Source organism: Mya arenaria, chromosome 9 (genome assembly GCF_026914265.1).
Source record: "Mya arenaria isolate MELC-2E11 chromosome 9, ASM2691426v1".
NCBI lineage: Eukaryota > Metazoa > Mollusca > Bivalvia > Myida > Myidae > Mya > Mya arenaria.
Window position 1 is genome coordinate 49,714,686 of NC_069130.1, and position 20,712 is coordinate 49,735,397.

The 20,712-nt window shown below is 35.7% G+C and overlaps 1 protein-coding gene across 4 annotated transcripts in view; it reads left to right on the forward strand.

Moving 5' to 3' along the window:
* Positions 1-20,712, forward strand: part of LOC128246870 (anoctamin-7-like) — a 49,578-nt gene that overhangs the window by 2,526 nt on the left and 26,340 nt on the right. For 3 of the 4 annotated variants that reach the window (XM_052965371.1, XM_052965373.1, XM_052965370.1), the window contains exons 2-4: positions 1,412-1,528; positions 11,364-11,466; positions 18,655-18,782. In XM_052965371.1, coding sequence (XP_052821331.1) covers positions 1,424-1,528; positions 11,364-11,466; positions 18,655-18,782 — 336 coding nt within the window. In that variant the 5' untranslated portion in view covers positions 1,412-1,423. Of the gene's footprint in view, positions 1-1,411; positions 1,529-2,466; positions 2,710-11,363; positions 11,467-18,654; positions 18,783-20,712 lie in introns of those variants that run through there. The other variant, XM_052965372.1, reaches the window with a different exon arrangement.

Consider the following 20,712-nt stretch of genomic DNA (forward strand, 5'->3'; position numbering starts at 1 on the left):
AAAATAATATTCTTGTACACTACATTGCATCCTCAGAAAATGCATTTGTTTGTACTTTTGGGAGAACAAAAGATTTGTTGTGCTGACAGTGTAACAGATGGTAGGTGCCGAAGCAAAAAAGCCCAGTACCGGAAAGGTCAGATGAAGAAAGGCTTGGTCCAGCAGGCATGTGATTGACATGGCAGCTGAAATCATTCTGCATGGTGTTTGGGAGAGTGGGGATTGCCCCCTTCTCCATATGAAAAATGGCTTTTAGAAACCCTTTTGAGGGCTCTCCTTGCTTCTGTTTGAAGCAAATTGGTGTGTCTTTGGTAACAAATAAAACAACAACCATATTGATTTCCATTCATCATCAAATACTTTTGGTCACGTTTGAGCCATTGGCTAAAGTCAATCCAGAGTCCAGAGTTATGACCCTTGAATTGGCAAAAACTGAAGCAAATTGGAGTGTCTTTGGTAACTTACATCAAATTAAGCAACAACCATATTGATTTCCTATCATCATCAGATATTTTGGTCACATTTAATAACCAGCCATGTCACTTAAGTCACTCCAGAGTCCAGAGTTATGACTCTTGAATTGGCAAAAACTGTATAATTTACAGTGTCTGCTTTCAAAACTTGGTTTAAGGTACAACCTCTTATCACCAAACTTGGTATCCTAAATTAGAATGCACAATTTTTGTGACAGTTGGCACTCTCTAAATGTTAATATTAAAGATTGATTTCTTCAACTACTAAAATCAAGAAAGTCCAAAGTTAAAAACAGTTTTTAACATGTTGAGTAATAATGTTGAATATGCTTGATGTAACCGTGGATACTCGAATGCTGGGGATTATCCCAACAGCAGCTTTTGCTGGTGTCTCCGAGCTGAGTGTTGTAGCTATTAGAGCCTGTCTGGTCTGTCGATCTAAAATCAGAAATTAGATAAATTAGTCATAATTTTATTTATGAACATCATGTTGCATCGATTCAAGTGCATTTGTTTACCAAAAAAGGCATTTGGAAATGTTTCTACTCTCTAAAGACTCTTAACCCTTTGCATGCTGGGTAAATTGTCGTCTGCTCAAAAATGTCGTCTGGTTTATTCTAAAAAAATTTCAATTTACTTAAAACTTTGGGCATATATTGACTGAGTGGCAAACAGCTTGGAACCTGACCAGGCGCCGAGTTACTCGGCGTCTGGTCTGGTTCCAAGCTGTTTGCAAAGCCTTTAAAATCGCCATCAGCAGTCTAAGGGTTAATAATGAATGATATTCTCTCTGAAGCTTTTACTTTTCACTTTGTTGACGGTGATGTAGTTGACAGCTCTTTATATAACAAGTACATAAATAGTTGGTGCAGATCTTATGAAGGACTTACCAACTGAACACACTGCTACAATTTGCAAATATTTTTTTGTATTTTTAGTCATCCATCACCATGTCAGAGAAGTACTCGCTAAATGGACGCACATATCCATTGGAGACCTATGGTGCGACTCAAAAGAAGCATGAGGATCGAGTTCGGATTATCCCTGATGAACAGGTAAATAACACTTGTTTTACGGAATAACAAGCTATTTCTATAAGGTCCTGAATTGTGATTGGGTAGTTTCTAACTGTTATGCTTCTTGAAGAATACAGTGCTCCTGCCAGGATTTGTAAAGGGTTGGGTTTTAGATCAGAAAGGGCACTTTTGATGCAAATTGAATGGGCCTTATGGGGCACTAGGCAAGGGTCAATGTTCAATTCTTATTTTGTGTTTGTGTTGTAACTACTTTCAATAAAAATAGTTTGCTCTTTTTACTTTAGTTTAGTGTCAAAATTATGTCAAATTATTATCTCTATGCTTACATGTATTTCTGAAAATTGACTCTGTCAAACAAAAGGGTACATCAGAGCATAGTAAAAAGGGCAGCAGGGTGCTGGAAAAGGGCAGCGGAGTGCTCCATCCTGCTATTTAGGCCTAGCTGGAGCACTGGAATAAAATGTGTTGTTATAGCCTTTGTGATGGCCTTCATCAATCATTGTAGGCAGCATAACTTGGATACCATTCAAGATATGAATATATCATTTTGTGCACTTGAATAACAAGCACAATACACAGACATGCAATAATCGAAATTATCATAAGCCCTCAAACCTTGTGCAAGTTATTAAATGCTTTCCAGACTTTTAATGTTTATATTTTACATATTTGTTGTTAAAATGTTAAAACACTAGCGTAACAATTAAGGTTTTGAAAAGTCTAATATTATGCAATTGCACTAGATAAAAAGAATGTCTGCGTGCACATTTTTATTTTATTTCTTTGCTCTCTCTATAAAACTTGTAAGTAAATCATGCAGCAACATATATATTGTAGGTGTTTTAATGATGCAAAATTGGTCATGAAAGCTTCAGGTATAACTTCACTGCAGTGGTAACTGAACCGGAAACCATTCTGTATCATACACTATACATTAACTTTCAACCAGGGTTTAAGTCGAAGTCTTCTCTAAAGCTTAATTTATTCAATGTTAAATTCACTTATATCATTTTTAACCTCTGAATTGCAAAGTGTGCCACCTTCATGAATGTATTATGAATGGAAATACAACGTTTTATCATAAGGAAACAAGATAATTTGGAAGTTTAGATATAGCAACATCTTAAATATTTGATTTAAACAACTCCATCATGGCAGGTATTGAAGACAACATCCAGATTCTCCAACAAGACGTCTTGGTAAGCTCATTGCAGCAAGTTAAATATTCTTGAAACATACTGAACTTATTTTCATTTTAATGTTGCTATTTGTGATATGCTACAATACACACCATGAGTCACAGTTACCCACATTCAGCAGCAATCCCTGACATGCATGGGCTCACACTTTTGCTAGGCCAAAAAAATATAATGGTTTGGTTAAGGTAACATCATTTTCAAAAACAGGTACTGGTATTAGGGTAGGCTTTTTTTATTGTATTTTTTTATAAGGCTTTATATAAGAATGTAATTGTTATCATTGGAGAATGGTGTTAAAGTAATCTTCTGTATAAAGCTTTAAATGCTTTAAATGCTTTTACTTCAATAAATAAAACTTTATTTTTTTATTTTGTTTTACCAACTGACAATAAAAATGGTAGGGTCAGTACCTATTTCATAGGTAGAGTCAGGTAACCCAAACAAATGTATTTTTGTTAAAGGCCATATATGTCTCACTTTATTTCAAGATTTCAAGTTATAACTTACACTTTCTTTGAATATAGCATAATTTATTATCTATACTAGAAATTTCAGTTCATGAACAGAATAAAAACAAAAAATTATGGCGTTCATAAAAAATATCTCTCAAGTAGATCCAATCCCTTCAAAGCTATACAATATCAAAAACTATTGCTATATATATATATATATATATATATATATATATATATATATATATATATATATATATATATATATGTATAGGTTGTCAAAATCAGCATTATATCTCATAAAACCAGAGCATTAGTTTCTGGTACATGTGATTGTCTAGAAATGTCTTCAGGCTTTCCACCGCTGTTGATCGGTAATTCCAATCCAGAACGTATGATTATGACACCATTGATGTTCACAGTAATAGAATTTCCATCGACTGTTTCTTGTCTTGGCAAATTTCCATTTGTCTGAACGGTAAAGTGACAATTTCTGTCACTGGATTAAAGTCTATGCATTTGTTCATTATATTTGTGTTGAAGTGAAAAAGGGCAATATGCACACAAATTTAACAGTTGTCAATTTTAATTTATATTTATTTCTTTTTTCTTAAAGTGACACTCTTATTCAAAATCAATACATACGCAATGATGCATAACAAACATCAATTTTGACTGATAAACCTTAACTACTTACTACCTAAATTGCATTTATGGAAAATATAAATTACTAATAACAAGATTGTAACCATATTTGTTTCCAAAGATTTACTGTGCTCAGCCTATGCTATAGTCTCATAAGGTAAAAATACTGTGTTTTATGTTAATTTCTTTCAAATCAAACTTGGTATCCTTCATAAGAACAATTATTTTATAGTCATTCATAGGAACCATTGTTTTCGACATTTATTCATCTGGCCTTTTGGAATATTCAAACAATATTATTAATTGTGGTTAACCTTATTTGGAAGTAAGAGTGCATCTTTAATGTAATGAAAGCTGATACATAATTATTAATTGTCAGTATCATCTTACTCAAATTGAGGCCATTTTCTAGATATAAATCAGTAATCACACCCAGTGCATCTTACAGTTACACAACTTTTTTATAAGAGTTCAGATATTTCTATTCAATCAATCACAATCACACTTTTTAACCAGTCAGCACATATTTTTTTGCGGAATATCCCATAGTACTTAATGACAGAAATGATGAATGGCGATTTTCCTATGTAATGCTTTAATGGAAAGGAAATGCCACAAGAGGAAAAGTTAGAAGACATTTTGATAGATTCTTTGAAAGCTTTTTTATTTATATTAATGCAAACCTTTCAACTTATCAACCTTATATCTGTTTCTGGAAAAAAAAACACAAATAAGATGTAATATAGTAGCCATGAAAAAGAATACAGAAATACATCCAAAATGCACCATTAGGAACTAGAAATTGTTAAAATTTTCTTGGGTGGTACCCAAAACCCCCAAAATGGATGAGCTTGGACGTGTATTACTCATATTGTCAGACCCTTTAGAACATCCACAATTATCTGTAAAAAATGGTGGTGAGTTTCTTCAGAGTAGTTAATACTGGGTACAGGTTTTGGTGGTATGTTACTTCAGTGTATTCAATAGGGTATAAGTTTTGGTGGTGTGTTACTTCAGAGTATATGATAGGGTACAGGCTTTGGTGGTGTGTTACTTCAGAGTATACAATAGGGTACAGGTTTTGGTGGTGTGTTACTTCAGAGTATACAATAGGGTACAGGTTTTGGTGGTGTGTTACTTCAGAGAATACAATAGGGTACAGGTTTTGGTGGTGTGTTACTTCAGAGAATACAATAGGGTACAGGTTTTGGTGGTGAGTTACTTCAGAGTATACAGTAGGGTACAGGTTTTTGTGGTGTGTTACTTCAGAATATATTTAATAGGGTACAGGTTTGCCAAAAAATGTCAGCCTATGCACTATCAACAAAATAGCTAGAGATGGAAAAATACAATAAAGATCCATGTACACTTATTATATATGTTTTGAATCAGGATATGACATTATAAAACATCCTTTACTTAAATTCAAACCCTATGTGTGTTTTGCATGGTATAAAATGTTCTTGGATAATTTATCAAAATGAAACTAACTATTTAATAACTGTTTGTCTGTACATGTGGAGATTTTCTCTACCACATAAAATGCAATTGTGGACAATGATTTACTCCTTACATTGATCACAAACCTCTCCTACAGTGTTCCTGACAGTAGACTGTCCCCAGGGGGGTTATATATGTCTAGAAATATTGGAACATGGCTGTCCCCAGGGGAGTTATGTTTGTCTACAAATATTACTGATATATGAGACATCAGTCTGTATCTCTCCAATTCAAATTCAGGTACCGGCCATACTGTAGAGTGGTTCAGTTTATTCAATAATGTAGTAAAATTTTGCAAATTAAAGCCTTTCCTTAATCATTAAGTTAATAATACCTATAATGTTAACTGAAAAGATATCTGGATTTTCTATTATCATGAATGTGACACAAATACTTAATCTTTCTATTATGGAATAAAAGCAAATATTGCAATACAAAAAATGATAGAAAATGAGGAAATGAAAGCAATCTGCAATAATAATTGATCGAAAAAAAACCCCGTCAAATTTGATAGAAAATATCAGGTCAAATTCATCCCCAAAACCCTCTCAGTAAAGTTGTGGAAAATCAATACTCTCCAGAAGTACCCTGCTTTTGTATGTAACACTCCAGTATCACATGGTTCTTGCCTTCAGGTCCTTATATGTCACATTCCAGTTTCACACGGTTCTTTTCTGCAGGTCCATGTATATCACACTCCAGTATCACACGGTTCTTGCCTTCAGGTCCTCATATGTCACACTTCAGTTTCACACGGTTCTTTTCTGCAGGTCCTTGTATGTCACACTCCAGTATCACAAGGTTCTTGCCTTCAGTACCTTGTATGTCACACTGCAGTATCACACAGTTCTTGCCTTCAGGTCCTTAATTGTCACACTTCAGTATTGCACAATTCTTGCCTTCAGATCCTCAATTGCCACACTTCAGTATCGCACAGTTCTTGTCTTCATGTCCCCATATGTCACACTTCAGTATCGCATTCTTGCCTTCAGGTCTTGGTATGTCATACTCAAGTACCACACAGTTCTTGCCTTCAGGTCCTGAATTGTCACACTTCAGTATCGCAAAGTTCTTGCCTTCAGATCCTAAAATTGTCACACTTCAGTATCGCACAGTTCTTGCCTTCATGTCCTCATATGTCACACTTCAGTATCTCATGGTTCTTGCCTTCAGGTCCTCATATGTCATACTCCATTATCGTTCTCATATGTCACACTTCAGTATCTCACAGTTCTTGCCTTCAGGTCCTCATATGTCACACTTCAGTATCTCATAGTTCTTGCCTTCAGGTCCTTGTATGTCACACTTCAGTATCTCACGGTTCTTGCCTTCAGGTCCTCGTATGTCACACTTCAGTATCTCATGGTTCTTGCCTTCAGGTCCTCATATGTCACACTCCAGTATCTCACGGTTCTTGCCTTCAGGTCCTCGTATGTCACACTTCAGTATCACATGGTTCTTGTCTTCAGGTCCTCGTATGTCACACTTCAGTATCTCATGGTTCTTGCCTTCAGGTCCTCGTATGTCACACTTCAGTATCACATGGTTCTTGTCTTCAGGTCCTCATATGTCACACTTCAGTATCTCATAGTTCTTGCCTTCAGGTCCTCGTATGTCACACTTCAGTATCTCACGGTTCTTGCCTTCAGGTCCTCGTATGTCACACTTCAGTATCTCACGGTTCTTGCCTTCAGGTCCTCGTATGTCACACTTCAGTATCTCACGGTTCTTGCCTTCAGGTCCTCGTATGTCACACTTCAGTATCTCATGGTTCTTGCCTTCAGGTCCTCATATGTCACACTTCAGTATCTCACGGTTCTTGCCTTCAAGTCCTCGTATGTCACACTTCAGTATCACATGGTTCTTGTCTTCAGGTCCTCGTATGTCACACTTAAGTATCTCATGGTTCTTGCCTTCAGGTCCTCGTATGTCACACTTCAGTATCACATGGTTCTTGTCTTCAGGTCCTCGTATGTCACACTTCAGTATCTCATAGTTCTTGCCGTTCTTGCCTTCAGGTCCTCGTATGTCACGCTTCAGTATCACATGGTTCTTGTCTTCAGGTCCTCGTATGTCACTCTTCAGTATCTCATAGTTCTTGCCTTCAGGTCCTCGTATGTCACACTTCAGTATCTCACGGTTCTTGCCTTCAGGTCCTCGTATGTCACACTTCAGTATCTCATGGTGCTTGCCTTCAGGTCCTCATATGTCACACTTCAGTATCTCACGGTTCTTTTCTTCAGGCGTGTATGTCACACTTCAGTATCTCACGGTTCTAAGTGCCTTCATTTCCTCATATGTCACACTTCAGTATCACATGGTTCTTGTCTTCAGGTCCTTGTACATGTATGTCACACTTCAGTATCGCATGGTTCTTGCCTTCAGGTCCTCGTATGTCACACTTCAGTATCACATGGTTCTTGCCTTCATGTCCTCATATGTCACACTTCAGTATCGCACGGTTCTTGCCTTCAGGTCCTCGTATGTCACACTTCAGTATCTCACGCTTCTAAGTGCCTTCATGTCCTCATATGTCACACTTCAGTATCGCATGGTTCTAAGTGCCTTCATGTCCTCATATGTCACACTTCAGTATCGCATGGTTCTTGTCTTCAGGTCCTTGTACATGTATGTCACACTTCAGTATCGCATGGTTCTTGCCTTCAGGTCCTCATATGTCACACTTCAGTATCTCACTGTTCTTGCCTTCAGGTCCTCGTATGTCACACTCCAGTATCACACGGTTCTTGTCTTCAGGTCCTTGTACATGTATGTCACACTTCAGTATCGCACGGTTCTTGCCTTCAGGTCCTCATATGTCACACTTCAGTATCGCACGGTTCTTGCCTTCAGGTCCTCATATGTCACACTTCAGTATCTCACGGTTCTTGCCTTCAGGTCCTCGTATGTCACACTTCAGTATCGCACGGTTCTTGCCTTCAGGTCCTCATATGTCACACTTCAGTATCTCACTGTTCTTGCCTTCAGGTCCTCGTATGTCACACTCCAGTATCACACGGTTCTTGTCTTCAGGTCCTCATATGTCACACTCCAGTATCACACGGTTCTTGTCTTCAGGTCCGCAAACATCACACCTTCAGTATTGATCACACAGAACTTGACTACAGGTTTTCCACCAGAAATTCTGCTGGATTCAGGAAAACACCTTTACACCTGTTGCTTCATATACTTTTTTGCATTCAAACTAACAAAGTTTTACATCAGCAACAATCAGGATGATGATGCAAATATGAGTGATACACTTTATACCATATCAAACAAGTTAGAAATAAATGTAGTACAGATATATGAAAGTTTTAGCACAATGTTATGATATTCTAATACGTTTTTATCCTTGCCATTTTATTGACCTTCAAGGTGTAGGTCATGATACATTGTATATGTAAATTGTGGTTGGTGCAATATATTAAGTGGAATGACTTTAAAAAGAAAGACTTAGTGTTAGTGTGATTTTGAGACTTGTATTTCTTATCAAATTTGTTTCTTAGCCTTATATAAACGCATTAGTAGAACATTGGTACATGTATATGAAAAACGTGTCATGCTATTGATAAAGCAGCAGAAAGAGACATCTGCCTAATGATTGCTTTTTTGAAGAGTAAATCAACAAACTTGATAGTGAATTGAATATATACAAAGACGGAGACAGTTCACAGTACAGCAGGAGTGATTATCATGGAAGTCAAAAAACAGTTGTGCATCTTCTCTTGTACCAAAAATAGCTCCTTAAATTAGATTCCCCAGACTTTATTACTTCAGACTAATACGATTGTAGGTTAAGGTGCTTGTTAAGATGGCTTCTTTGACAGTTGCTGAAGGGAAAATGAGCGCCTTTTTATGTTCTGTTGGACCATTAATGAAGTGTTGTAGAACCATGTGGTGCCCAACTGCTCTCTGAAATGTTAGGGCAATTAAAGTTAATGCTTCACTATTATTTTGGCTTCTGACCCACTACTGATTTGGTGAACATTGAATTGAGTATTAAACAGTAAAAAGTTACAACACATTTATAAGAGTTGGTAAAATGTTCATGCAGCCAGCTTGGGCAGTTTGCAAACAATATTCAAGGCAAAGGTTAGGTCACCCAATGAGGTCCAATATCACAAGCTCGTTATAAGGATGATTTAGATTGTTTCATCTCTGCATGAATTGAGCATTATGCAGATAGCATGCTTCTGCCAAGGTGAAGGTCATTAGAATGACATCACTTTGTTAAGCATTTCAATGTACAATGTAACCTGTTGTACAAGGCTATGGAGATTTGATGATTTGATTTGGAGTTTGATTAGTTTATAAACATTTTTAAGCTTGATTGCTGCAAGTGTTGATAGCTAACAAAATCACACTCTTAAAAAAAAAGTATTTTTCTTGGTAAAAAACAGTTATGTCAGCAATGTGTGCAGAAGAACAAGCATTTACCTAACATTATCAAGCTGTTTTGTTTTGTATCCCTGTTGCAATGCATCACATACACTGCAAGCGGGGGACCAAAAAGAAAATGTTCACCACAAACATGTTTAACTTATGGCTGGTGTCCATTTTGAGAGTTCTCCTGGTGGTGATTCTACCCATTTCCTCTTTGGTTAAAGGCGGACAACAAATACATGTATTTACCCCTTCACCCTTGTGGATTCCGAATATAGTTGGCATAAATATTTGCTCAATATAAAGACTGCTGCACAGTGTTAAAGACAGAAAATGTGCAATAAAGCAAATTCCAACATGGGCAGCAATAGAAACTCTAGAATGCTTTAATCTATTAGCTTTTATTGATTAGATAAAACAGCAACTGCTGTGGTGAAGATGTGTATGTTTTTTCATCCCTGGCTTTCTCCTGGCTCATACAAACCGCAGGAGTGCATGTCATCTGATCCCGGGGTAAAAACATAGTAATTGGATCACTGTCTGACAACTTGCTTCATTATTGCGTTTTAAGGCTGTTTGTCTTGTAATATATTGTAGTGTCTGACATTCCTGTTTCTGCAAACTGACTGAGCTTATGTTTTTTGCATTGCTGGTATCAAATTGTGTGACTTCCCCATGTATAAGCTAGATTTGTAACAAAAAAAATTGTTACAGAAACTGACATTAATTTCACAAATTATTTACATCCTGTTCAATTTAAACCTTTTTCAGAATTTGCGTTATTGTTGAAAGTATAAATTGCAGTTAGACTCCGACTGGTTAAAGTATGTGTGGTGTCCAAAGGACACCACACACCTTAACCAGCCCAACTGCATTCATACCCCGATAATGACATCACCAATAGTTCATTATTTCATTTAAGAAATGTTGAAAAAAAATCTGAAGAAAACCTGACAGTAATTCTTTCTCACCCATTCTGTAAATAGAACAACCCAACTGAAACCAGAAACAGGTTATCAAATTACATCACATTAACATTGGAAAGAGTGTCATTCAGTACAAATAACTTTCAAACGTAAAATTGAAACACTAATTACAACAATACATTTAACATATCATAAATTAACACTGTCTATGATGTTGATTTAAGTTTTTCAGGGCCTGCTGACTAACAAGATTAACAATTTTCAATTTACATGTTTATTGCTGTGCGATAATTCGCGAGCCGAACATATCCTAAGATGTTACATTTATCTGAAAATGTTCACAATTGCCAAAAGGCAGTTCATTTAAGGATTGGAAGTTGAGGTGTAAATATAATGTGATGGAATCCAATTCCAGTACACAAATTACCAGTTGGCAGAATATTCAATCTTTAAGGGCACACAAAGAATGCCATTAAGATTATAACAGTATTAAAAGAATAGTTATTGCAACAAACACATTTTTTTCAAATTGTTTTGTTACTCACTTTTAGAAACAGGCAACATCCGAAGCAAATATTGCCATGGAAACACATTCCAGAATCCGTCTCTCCAGATTAAGGACAGCATAATTACTTTCTAGGGACACTTTGAAGGAGTTATTATTATTGATGGCTATTACTTGAATTGTGTTTAATTTATGTTAAGGTATCAACCTAAAATTTCATTTCTGTGTATGTATTTTCAGAGTTCTGCAACATCTGACGCAGATATTGCCATGGAGTCACACTCCAGTACCCGACTCTCTGAGGAGAAGGACAACTACTTTCAGGATGGAGAAAGGAAAATAGGTACAAACATGAAATGATATTTTTCAATTTTAGCATTGTTGTTGTAAAACTTAAAGCCGCTGCCCCTCACAGATTGACCAATTTTGTCAACTTTTTTAAGCCCCCCTTCAAAGAATAGGGGTATATTGCTTTGCACATGTCAGTCTGTCGGTAGGTTGGTCCGTTGGTAGATCAAAGCTTTCCCGAGTGATAACTCAACAATTCCTGGATGTATGGTCATCAAACTTAACATGAAGGTTGGACCTGACCAGTAGATGACCCCTATTGATTTTAGGGCTCATCAGGACAAAGGTCAAGGTCACAGTAACCTTAATTGTAAAAGAATTTTAAAGCTTGTCCGAGTGATAACTCAACAATGCCTATGGTCATCACACTTAATATGGAAGTTGGGCCTGACCAGTAGATGACCCCTATTGTTTTGGGGGGTCATCGGGCCAAAGGTCAAGGACACAGTGACCTTGAATGGTAAAAGGTTGTCCGAGTGATAACACGACAATGCCTGCACTCGTGGCCCTCAAACTTGACTTGAAAGTTGGGCCTGACCAGTAGATGACCCCTATTGATTTTAAGTGTCATTGGGCCAAAGGTCAAGGTCACAGTGACCTTGAATGATAAAAGGTTGTCCGACAATGCCTGCACCCATGGCCCTCAAACTTGACTTTGATGTTGGGCCTGACCAGTAGATGATCCCTATTGATTTTAGGGGACAAAGGTCAAGGTCATAGTGACCTTGAAAGCAAACTGGACAATTCCTGGGCCTATGGTCATCAAACTTGATATGAAGGTTGGGCCTGACCAGTCAATGACCCCTATTGACTTTGAATGATAAAAGGTTGTCCGACAATGCCTGCACCCATGGCCCTCAAACTTGACTTTGATGTTGGGCCTGACCAGTAGATGATCCCTATTGATTTTAGGGGACAAAGGTCAAAGTCATAGTGACCTTGAAAGCAAACTCGACAATTCCTGGGCCTATGGTCATCAAACTTGACATGAAGGTTGGGCCTGACCAGTCAATGACCCCTATTGACTTTGAGGGTCAGCCGGCCAAATGTAAGAGTATCCTTTAACGCAATTAAGTTAACAAATCTATTCCCAGTGATATCTCAACAATGCCTGAACCTATGATCATCAAACTTTTTAGAGTCATCGGTCAAAGGTCAAGGTCACAGTGACCTTGAATGCGAAAGTGTTGTTCCAAGTGATAACTCGACTATAATCTTAAAACTGCCTCAACGGCATCCAATGTCAGTGACAAATCAGCTGTCATTTCGGTCCATGCATATTTCATTCAATTGTCCATATAATCCTGACAACATGTCGCTCAGGGGGGCATTATGTTTGACAAACGCCTCTTGTTTTAATTATTTTGTTTTAGAATCTGTCAATTTTTGCGTAAATGTCTGAGTACAGTGAAATAAGATTGCTGACAAAAGGCCAGATGGCAGGTTTCATATTCACTGTTCTTTTTTGTCCCAAAACTCATTTTTCTTAAAGCAAATGTAAATAAGAAAATCGCCATCTGATCTTTGTCAGCAGTCTATAATCAATGGTTTTCGGACATTTACGGTACATGCAAAAAGTGGCTCATCCCAAGACAAAAAATTAAAACTTGTCAAACTGGTCTACCTGTGCGAGTGCAGCTTTAATAGGTTGGCTAAGCAAAACTATCACACTAAAGAAAGAGCCCATTGTTTAGAATTTGTTTAAGTTAACAATGTGTACAAAATAGTTGTTAACTTTTAAAAGAAATTTTCTTTATGTGAGCTAATATATTTAAAAAAACTGAAATAGATGTCTAAAATATCAACTAAAAAACTGATCATCATACTCCATCCATGAAACTTTCAGGAAGATAAGATGCGGTGACATTTAACCTTAACCAAGTTCTGAACAATCAGCCCAATATCTTTATAATGATAAATGATTGATAAGATGCTAAGTTGGATTGTGACAGCTTTCCATAATAACTTACTTTTGTTGAATTAACATTGTTTCCAAGTCCACCAGCATTTTTTTCTATTGTTATCATATTATTTGCATGTCTATGGTTTTAATTACTTTTGAATATTTATATCAAGATGGTTTGGTGTCATGGTGATGTCTGATGTAATCCATTCTCAGACAATACCAGCTTGGAGTGAATAAATTTTGAAACGCAAACCATGTTAAATCATGCAAATACTGCAGCAATGCATCAACCATTAGCTTAGTGTCGGTTTAAAATATCTTTTTCTAGAAAATCTTTCCGTGAATGTCAAAACCAATTTCCCCACTTACAGTTCCTATGGGAGTTTTATCTGACAAGCCATTCTTTATTTCTGTCTTTATAGGCATTTTCGAACTGTATATAAATGCCCTAATCCTGGTTAATGACCATTTACAGACTTCTTCTGAGATTTAAATATCAGGAATGTGCATGTTGAGTGGACAGAAAATTCTTAGGTGACTGCAAGAAATGTATCCATTTGGTTGAAAGCTGCACTCTCACAGATCGACCAATTTGACAACTTTTTCATTTTTTGTCTCAGAAACAGCTGATTTTGGCTTCAGTTTTTTCAAATTAGTCATATAACAACACACAATAGAACAGACCTCAATGGTTGGAAACTATCAACATATTCATTTTTCTGAAAGTGTTTTGCCAAAAAACATCCATTTTCGAGCGTAAATATTAGAAACTGTGATCTGATCTTATCAGCTGAGTCTTTTATCACCGGTTTTCTGACATTTACCCAAAATGTGGCTCATTCCAAGCTAGAAAATTAAAAAGATGTCAAAACAGTCAATATCTGAGAGTGCAGCTTTAAATTCGAATTAAAAATTTAGCTCACCCGATTTTTTAAGAAAATTAATCTCAAGGTATTTTCATAGTCGTGGTTTCGTTGTTGGCAATGTTGTGCAATAATTTGAAGCTTTAATGGATGATGACTCATTTTTAAACTCTTGAAAATACTTCACTTGAAACTTGGTACACATGTTGCCAGAGAAAATATGCACATGTACAGCAAGGCCAATAACTCTGGTTTTAAAAGTAATTGAGTAATGCCCCCTTTTTTTTGACTGAAACATAATAGACATGCATTAGTATTCATTCATTCAACGACTGTTCGGATTTACTGTAGATGGGTGTATGTTCTGTGTTGTGTTTAATAAGAACATAAATTAACAGACCCTTGTGTATGAAAAAGGGGTAAGTCAGACCTTGATTCTTTGTATACATGAATATAATGCGTGAATTCTATTTGCTGACTACTAGCTGGTAGGCGGAGCTTATCAGATCCTCCAGAGGTTATCAGAGACCACTACAATGGATATAAATTCATAGGCAATTAATTTTTGTATTTTTCTTAAATAAATGGGGTTGCAAGTGCCAAACCTCATAAAGTTGATATTATGTACTAAATCTTGGAAATTACCGGAAGGTGGGTACTCCGATTCTACTAGAGTAAATACTTTTATTATTTGTGAGGCTTGCGGACTCATAAATAATTACTAAATTAATCAAGTCTTGTGAATAGTAAAAACAATTAAATGACTGTTTTTAGGATTACGTTACTGACAAATTAAATCATTTTAGTGACAAATTTCACGTATTAAATTTCATTCAGACTTCTTAAATTTACTTGTGTGAAACTTGGAATGGAGCTTAACTTGAAGATAATTTCGTAGACTGAATGTACTGCTGTTAAATGTCTGTGTTTATGTATAATTGATAAACTTTCTGAAATCTGCAAAACTTAAAAAAGCATGAAAATATTCTGGCAAAATTTTCTCATAACTTATCTACAGTAAACAATAACGATTGCTCCCACGGCCTCCTCCCCACAATGAAATGCATAGTTTCGTAATACATTGTATATCAACGTTAACAAGACTCAGTCTTGGTAAAAGACATATTTCATTCATATACAAATTTAAAAAATACACAACAGTTTTATTCCGCCACTCGAGACAAGTCATCCTTCTTCTTATTAGTTTTATTAAGCTTTTATTGGTACTGTACTGTTGACCTATTGATACTGTTGACCAATCTTATTTGTCCTCATGTTGTTATGTATGTATGATCTTAGTGTCATGTACGTATGACCTGAGTGTAATAAAGATTGTATTGTTACATTTAAGACATAATCTGTATATTATTTTGTACATTGTACATTGTTTCATAGACAGCCATAAAAGGGAACACAGATTCCATTACATTCTTATTCCAACACAGTCTGATCATAATAATACTGGGCATGGTTGTTTTTGTCATTATCTGATGCTTGAACTAATCCATCGGTGAAACTTCTGGGGGAAACTTCACACCAGCAATGTTTTACGATGGATGGATATTCTCCAGGGATCAAGGTTTTTCCGTTTTTTCTGTTCAGACAAATCAAATGAACTCCAAACTGTTCATACTGCAAATCATCGGCGCTCATTTCTTAGACATTAAGCGCTGTCATCAAAATCTCTATGGAGGAATAAGCGAAAAAGACAATTTCCTCCTCACAGAAAATGATATTTGTATGTTTGCTAATGATTTTGGACCGTCATTTTTAGCTTGACTATTTGAAGAATAGGTGGGCTATACTACTCTCCCCGGCGTCGGCATCCAGTTAAAGTTTTAGGGCAAGTTGGGATTTTCACTTATAAGTCCAATACCCTTCATTTAATTGACTTAATACTTACACAGTTGTTCAGGGCCATCACATGATGAGGTTAGATAACTCGATATTATTCTTTACACAGATTATGGCCCCTGATTGACTATGGAACTTAGGTTAAAGTTTTAGGGCAGGTTGGGATATTAATTAATAACTTCTATACCCTTTGTTCAATTGACTTAATACTTCACACAGTTGTTCAGGACCATCACACAATGAGGTTACATAACTCCATATTATCCTTAATACAAGTTATGGTCCCTGATTGACTTAGGTTAAAGTTTTAGGGGAGGTTAAAGTTTTCGGGCAAGTTGGGATTTTTACTAAAAATTCCAATACCATTCATTCAATTGACTTAATACTTCACACAGTTGTTCAGGGTCATCACATGATGAGGTTAGATAAATCCATATTATTCTTTACACAGATTATGGCCCCTGATTGACTATGGAACTTAGGTTAAAGTTTTAGGGCAGGTTGGGATATTTATTAATAACCTCTATAACCTTTGTTCAATTGACTTAATACTTCACGCAGTTGTTCAGGACCATCACACAATTAGGTTACATAACTCCATATTATCCTTTATACAAATTATGGCCCCTGATTGACTTAGGTTAAAGTTTTAGGGCAGGTTAAAGTTTTAGGGCAAATTGGGATTTTAACTTAAAACTCCAATACCATTCATTCAATTGACTTAATACTTCACACAGTTGTTCAGGGTCATCACATGATGAGGTTAGATAACTCCATATTATTCTTTACACAGATTATGGCCCCTGATTGACTATGGAACTTAGGTTAAAGTTTTAGCCCAGGTTGGGATATTTATTAATAACTTCTATACCCTTTGTTCAATTGACTTAATACTACACGCAGTTGTTCAGGACCATCCCACAATGAGGTTACATAACTCCATATTATCCTTTATACAAGTTATGGCCCCTGATTGACTTAGGTCAAAGTTTTAGGGCAGGTTAAAGTTTTAGGGCAAGTTGGGATTTTAACTTAAAACTCCAATACCATTCATTCAATTGACTTAATACTTCACACAGTTGTTCAGGGTCATCACATAATGAGGTTAGATAACTCCATATTATTCTTTACACAGATTATGGCCCCTGATTGACTATGGAACTTAGGTTAAAGTTTTAGCCCAGGTTGGGATATTTATTAATAACTTCTATACCCTTTGTTCAATTGACTTAATTCTTCACGCAGTTGTTCAGGACCATCACACAATGAGGTTACATAACTCCATATTATCCTTTATACAAATTATGGCCCTGATAGAGGTTAAAGTTTTAGGGCAGGTTAAAGTTTTAGGGCAAGTTGGGATTTTAACTTAAAACTCCAATACCATTCATTCAATTGACTTAATACTTCACACAGTTGTTCAGAGCCATCACATAATGAGGTTAGATAACTCCATATTATCTTTTATACAAATTATGGCCCCTGATTGACTATGGAACTTATGTTAAAGTTTTAGCGCAGGTTGGGATATTTATTAATAACTTCTATACCCTTCATTCAATTGACTTAATACTTCACACAATTTTTCAGGACCATCACCCAATGAGGTTACATAACTCCATATCCATATAAGTTTTAGGCAAGTAAAAGTTAAGAGAAAACTGGGATTTAATAAAAAAAACTTCTATACCGTTCATTCAATGCACTTAATAAAATTCAAAACTAATATTTACGACCATCTTACAACAAGAAACATAACTTCATTTTAACCCTAAATACAAATTATGGCCCTTGAATTTTTTTATTATTATTTTTTTTAAATTTCTTTTGAAAGACATATTTGTATATTCTTAACCACATTTTCATAATGGGAAATCAAGTTATTTGAATGACTTGCGTCATTGTTCGGTAGGGCTGGTAGGAGGGCAGCATCAAAGTCACCTTATGTATCGAATAATTTTAGTAAGGTTTGACAGAAAGAAACCGAACTTGGTAATATTACATCATTATTGTATTCACTTCTAAGTCAAAGCAGCGTAGTCGAGCGCGCTGTCTTACGACAGCTCTTGTTTCTACAGTAGTTGAAGAATAATGATTCAAATCGCCATAAGAAGAATTAAAGAAATAATCACCAGCCTTTAGGATAAGTTTGTACATCAAATGAGAGAATAATGGTTATATTTAGTTTAAATCTGAACTCTCACAGATAGACTGTTTTTACAAATTTTAAATTTTTCGTCTTGGAATGAGCCAATTTTGCGTGAATGTCTGGAATCCTGTGATCTGATCTTTTCTCAGCAGTCTTATATCACTGCATGGTTTCCAGACATTTAAGCAAAAATTGACTGATTTCAAAACAAAAAAAAAAAAATATAAAAAAGAATTGGACCTTGACCTTATTCATTTGTTGGTTGCAAACTTAAGAGTTTGTTTGTTTTGCAGTGTTTTCATATTTCTTGTGTTGCTTACCATATTGTGTCCATGTCTATCAATGATTTCATGCTAGTGTTCCCTTCTCAAATTAACTTACATTTTTGTACTGGTTTCCTGTTTATTGCAGACTTTGTGCTTGTGTATGAGGAAGAATCTGGAACACAGAAGAGCCTGGAAACACAGAAAGGATCTGTTGATCACAAGAGATACAAGTTTCTCGAGAGTCTAAGAAAAGCAGGACTGCAAACAGAAGAGGTTTGTATGAGCTTGTGGTCCACTCACTTCTTTAAGCTTTTGAGAGTTACTTTTGAAATAATTATTGACAATTCTAAACATTAGCATTGACAGCCCTGAACATGCACATTGACATTTCTGCAGGTGAGCATGCAGTCTTACTAAAAGTGTTTAGTATTACAGCCTTTGAAATAAGCCTTTTGTAAACTGGCATTAAAACTGTCTTGTAAACAAACATTTGCTGTCTGGTAAACAGACATTGACTGTCTTGTAAATGGACATTGACCATCTTGTAAACTGGCATTGACTGTCTTCTCATCAGACTATCTTGTAAACAGGCATTGACTTGTAAACAGGCATAGACTGTCTTCTCATCAGACTGTCTTGTAAACAGGCATTTACTGTCTTGTAAACATCCATTGACCGTCAAATAAACAGGCATTGAACATCTTGTAAACAGGCATTGACTGTCTTGTACTCAGGTATTAACTGTCTTGTAAACAGGTATGAACTGTCTTGTAAACAGGCATAGACTGTCTTGTAAACTGGCATTGACCATCTTGTGCTCAGGTATTAACTGTCTTGTAAACAGGCATTGACCATCTTGTACTCAGGTATTAACTGTCTTGTAAACAGGCATTGACTGTCTTGTAAACAGGCATTGACTATCTTGTACTCAGGTATTAACTGTCTTATAAACAGGCATTGAATGTCTTGTAATCAGACTGTCTTGTAAACAGGCATTGACTGTCTTGTAAACAGGCATTGACTGTCTTTTACTCAGACTTTGACTGTCCCGTAAACAGGCATTGACTGTCTTGTTAACATTTTCATTTGCACTTCTTTAGCGTAATTTTTGAAAAGAATAGAGCAACATACCAGGATATTCGATGAAATTAATTTGTCAAAATAAGCAATAGCTTATTTTATAATATTTGTTGTTTAAATGCCAAATTGCAGGCCTATGTACTGTTGCAATGTGAAGGTTTTGCAATAACTTCTCTATGTTTGATTGATATCTGATAGCCCGGAAATGCAGGGAATATATTTGATCATATCACATTTCTATCACTTGACTCTAATTGGTAGGAGTGGTAGGAGGCTTATGAAATTTTAATGGCAGCTTTTCACATGGCTTCTGACGATCAATATTTCTCGGCAACATTGTATTGGTGATCCTTATACAAGCACAGTTGAAAATTGGAAACGTTGGTTTTTAATTTATATTAATCTGTCAAGCTTAAATTTTGCTTTTCAATTATGTTGAAGTCAGACTACATAATGAAAAGAATATAAAATGTAAAAGTTTCTTGTTTTTTTCAGTGGTTGTTATTTATACATTTTTATACTGCCTGTGTGATTGTTTGCTTACAAGATTTGTCAATGTTTTGTGATCCAGTTTCAATGATCAAAATGATAACAAAGGCCTAGTTTTGCATCAAATTGCCAAGATCCTGTTTCCTAAATGGGTATATCACCTTTATGTAGCTCTACTTTTACCAAATAAACACATTGTCATGCTGAGTCTTCTAATTACCACTAATTATTTTCAATAACATAATCATGAAAGCCATTACAAGCTTTGGAAAAAATCTGTAATTTCCTGCAGAGTTAATTGTGAGATCATGCGACACTTAGTTGACATTTCTATTTCATTGACTTGTTATGGAGATTGCGTGTGGGTGAAGCAATTTTCCTGAAAATTTCTTTAGATCTTGGTGTATGTAAATGAAAAAATTATTTCTCTCAGCTTTTTATGATGGATGATCACAGAGAAAATTCTTTATCACTGTAAATTTTCACAATTTTTTTCTATGTTACTTTTTGGGGCATGCAATTAATTTGAGAGAAATAAAAACATAATTCATTTCATTTTGCCAGCATTGTTTTCTTTTCTTGAACAGACATGTCTTGACTTCATGTTTTATTAGGCTTGTAAAAAATGTAATTG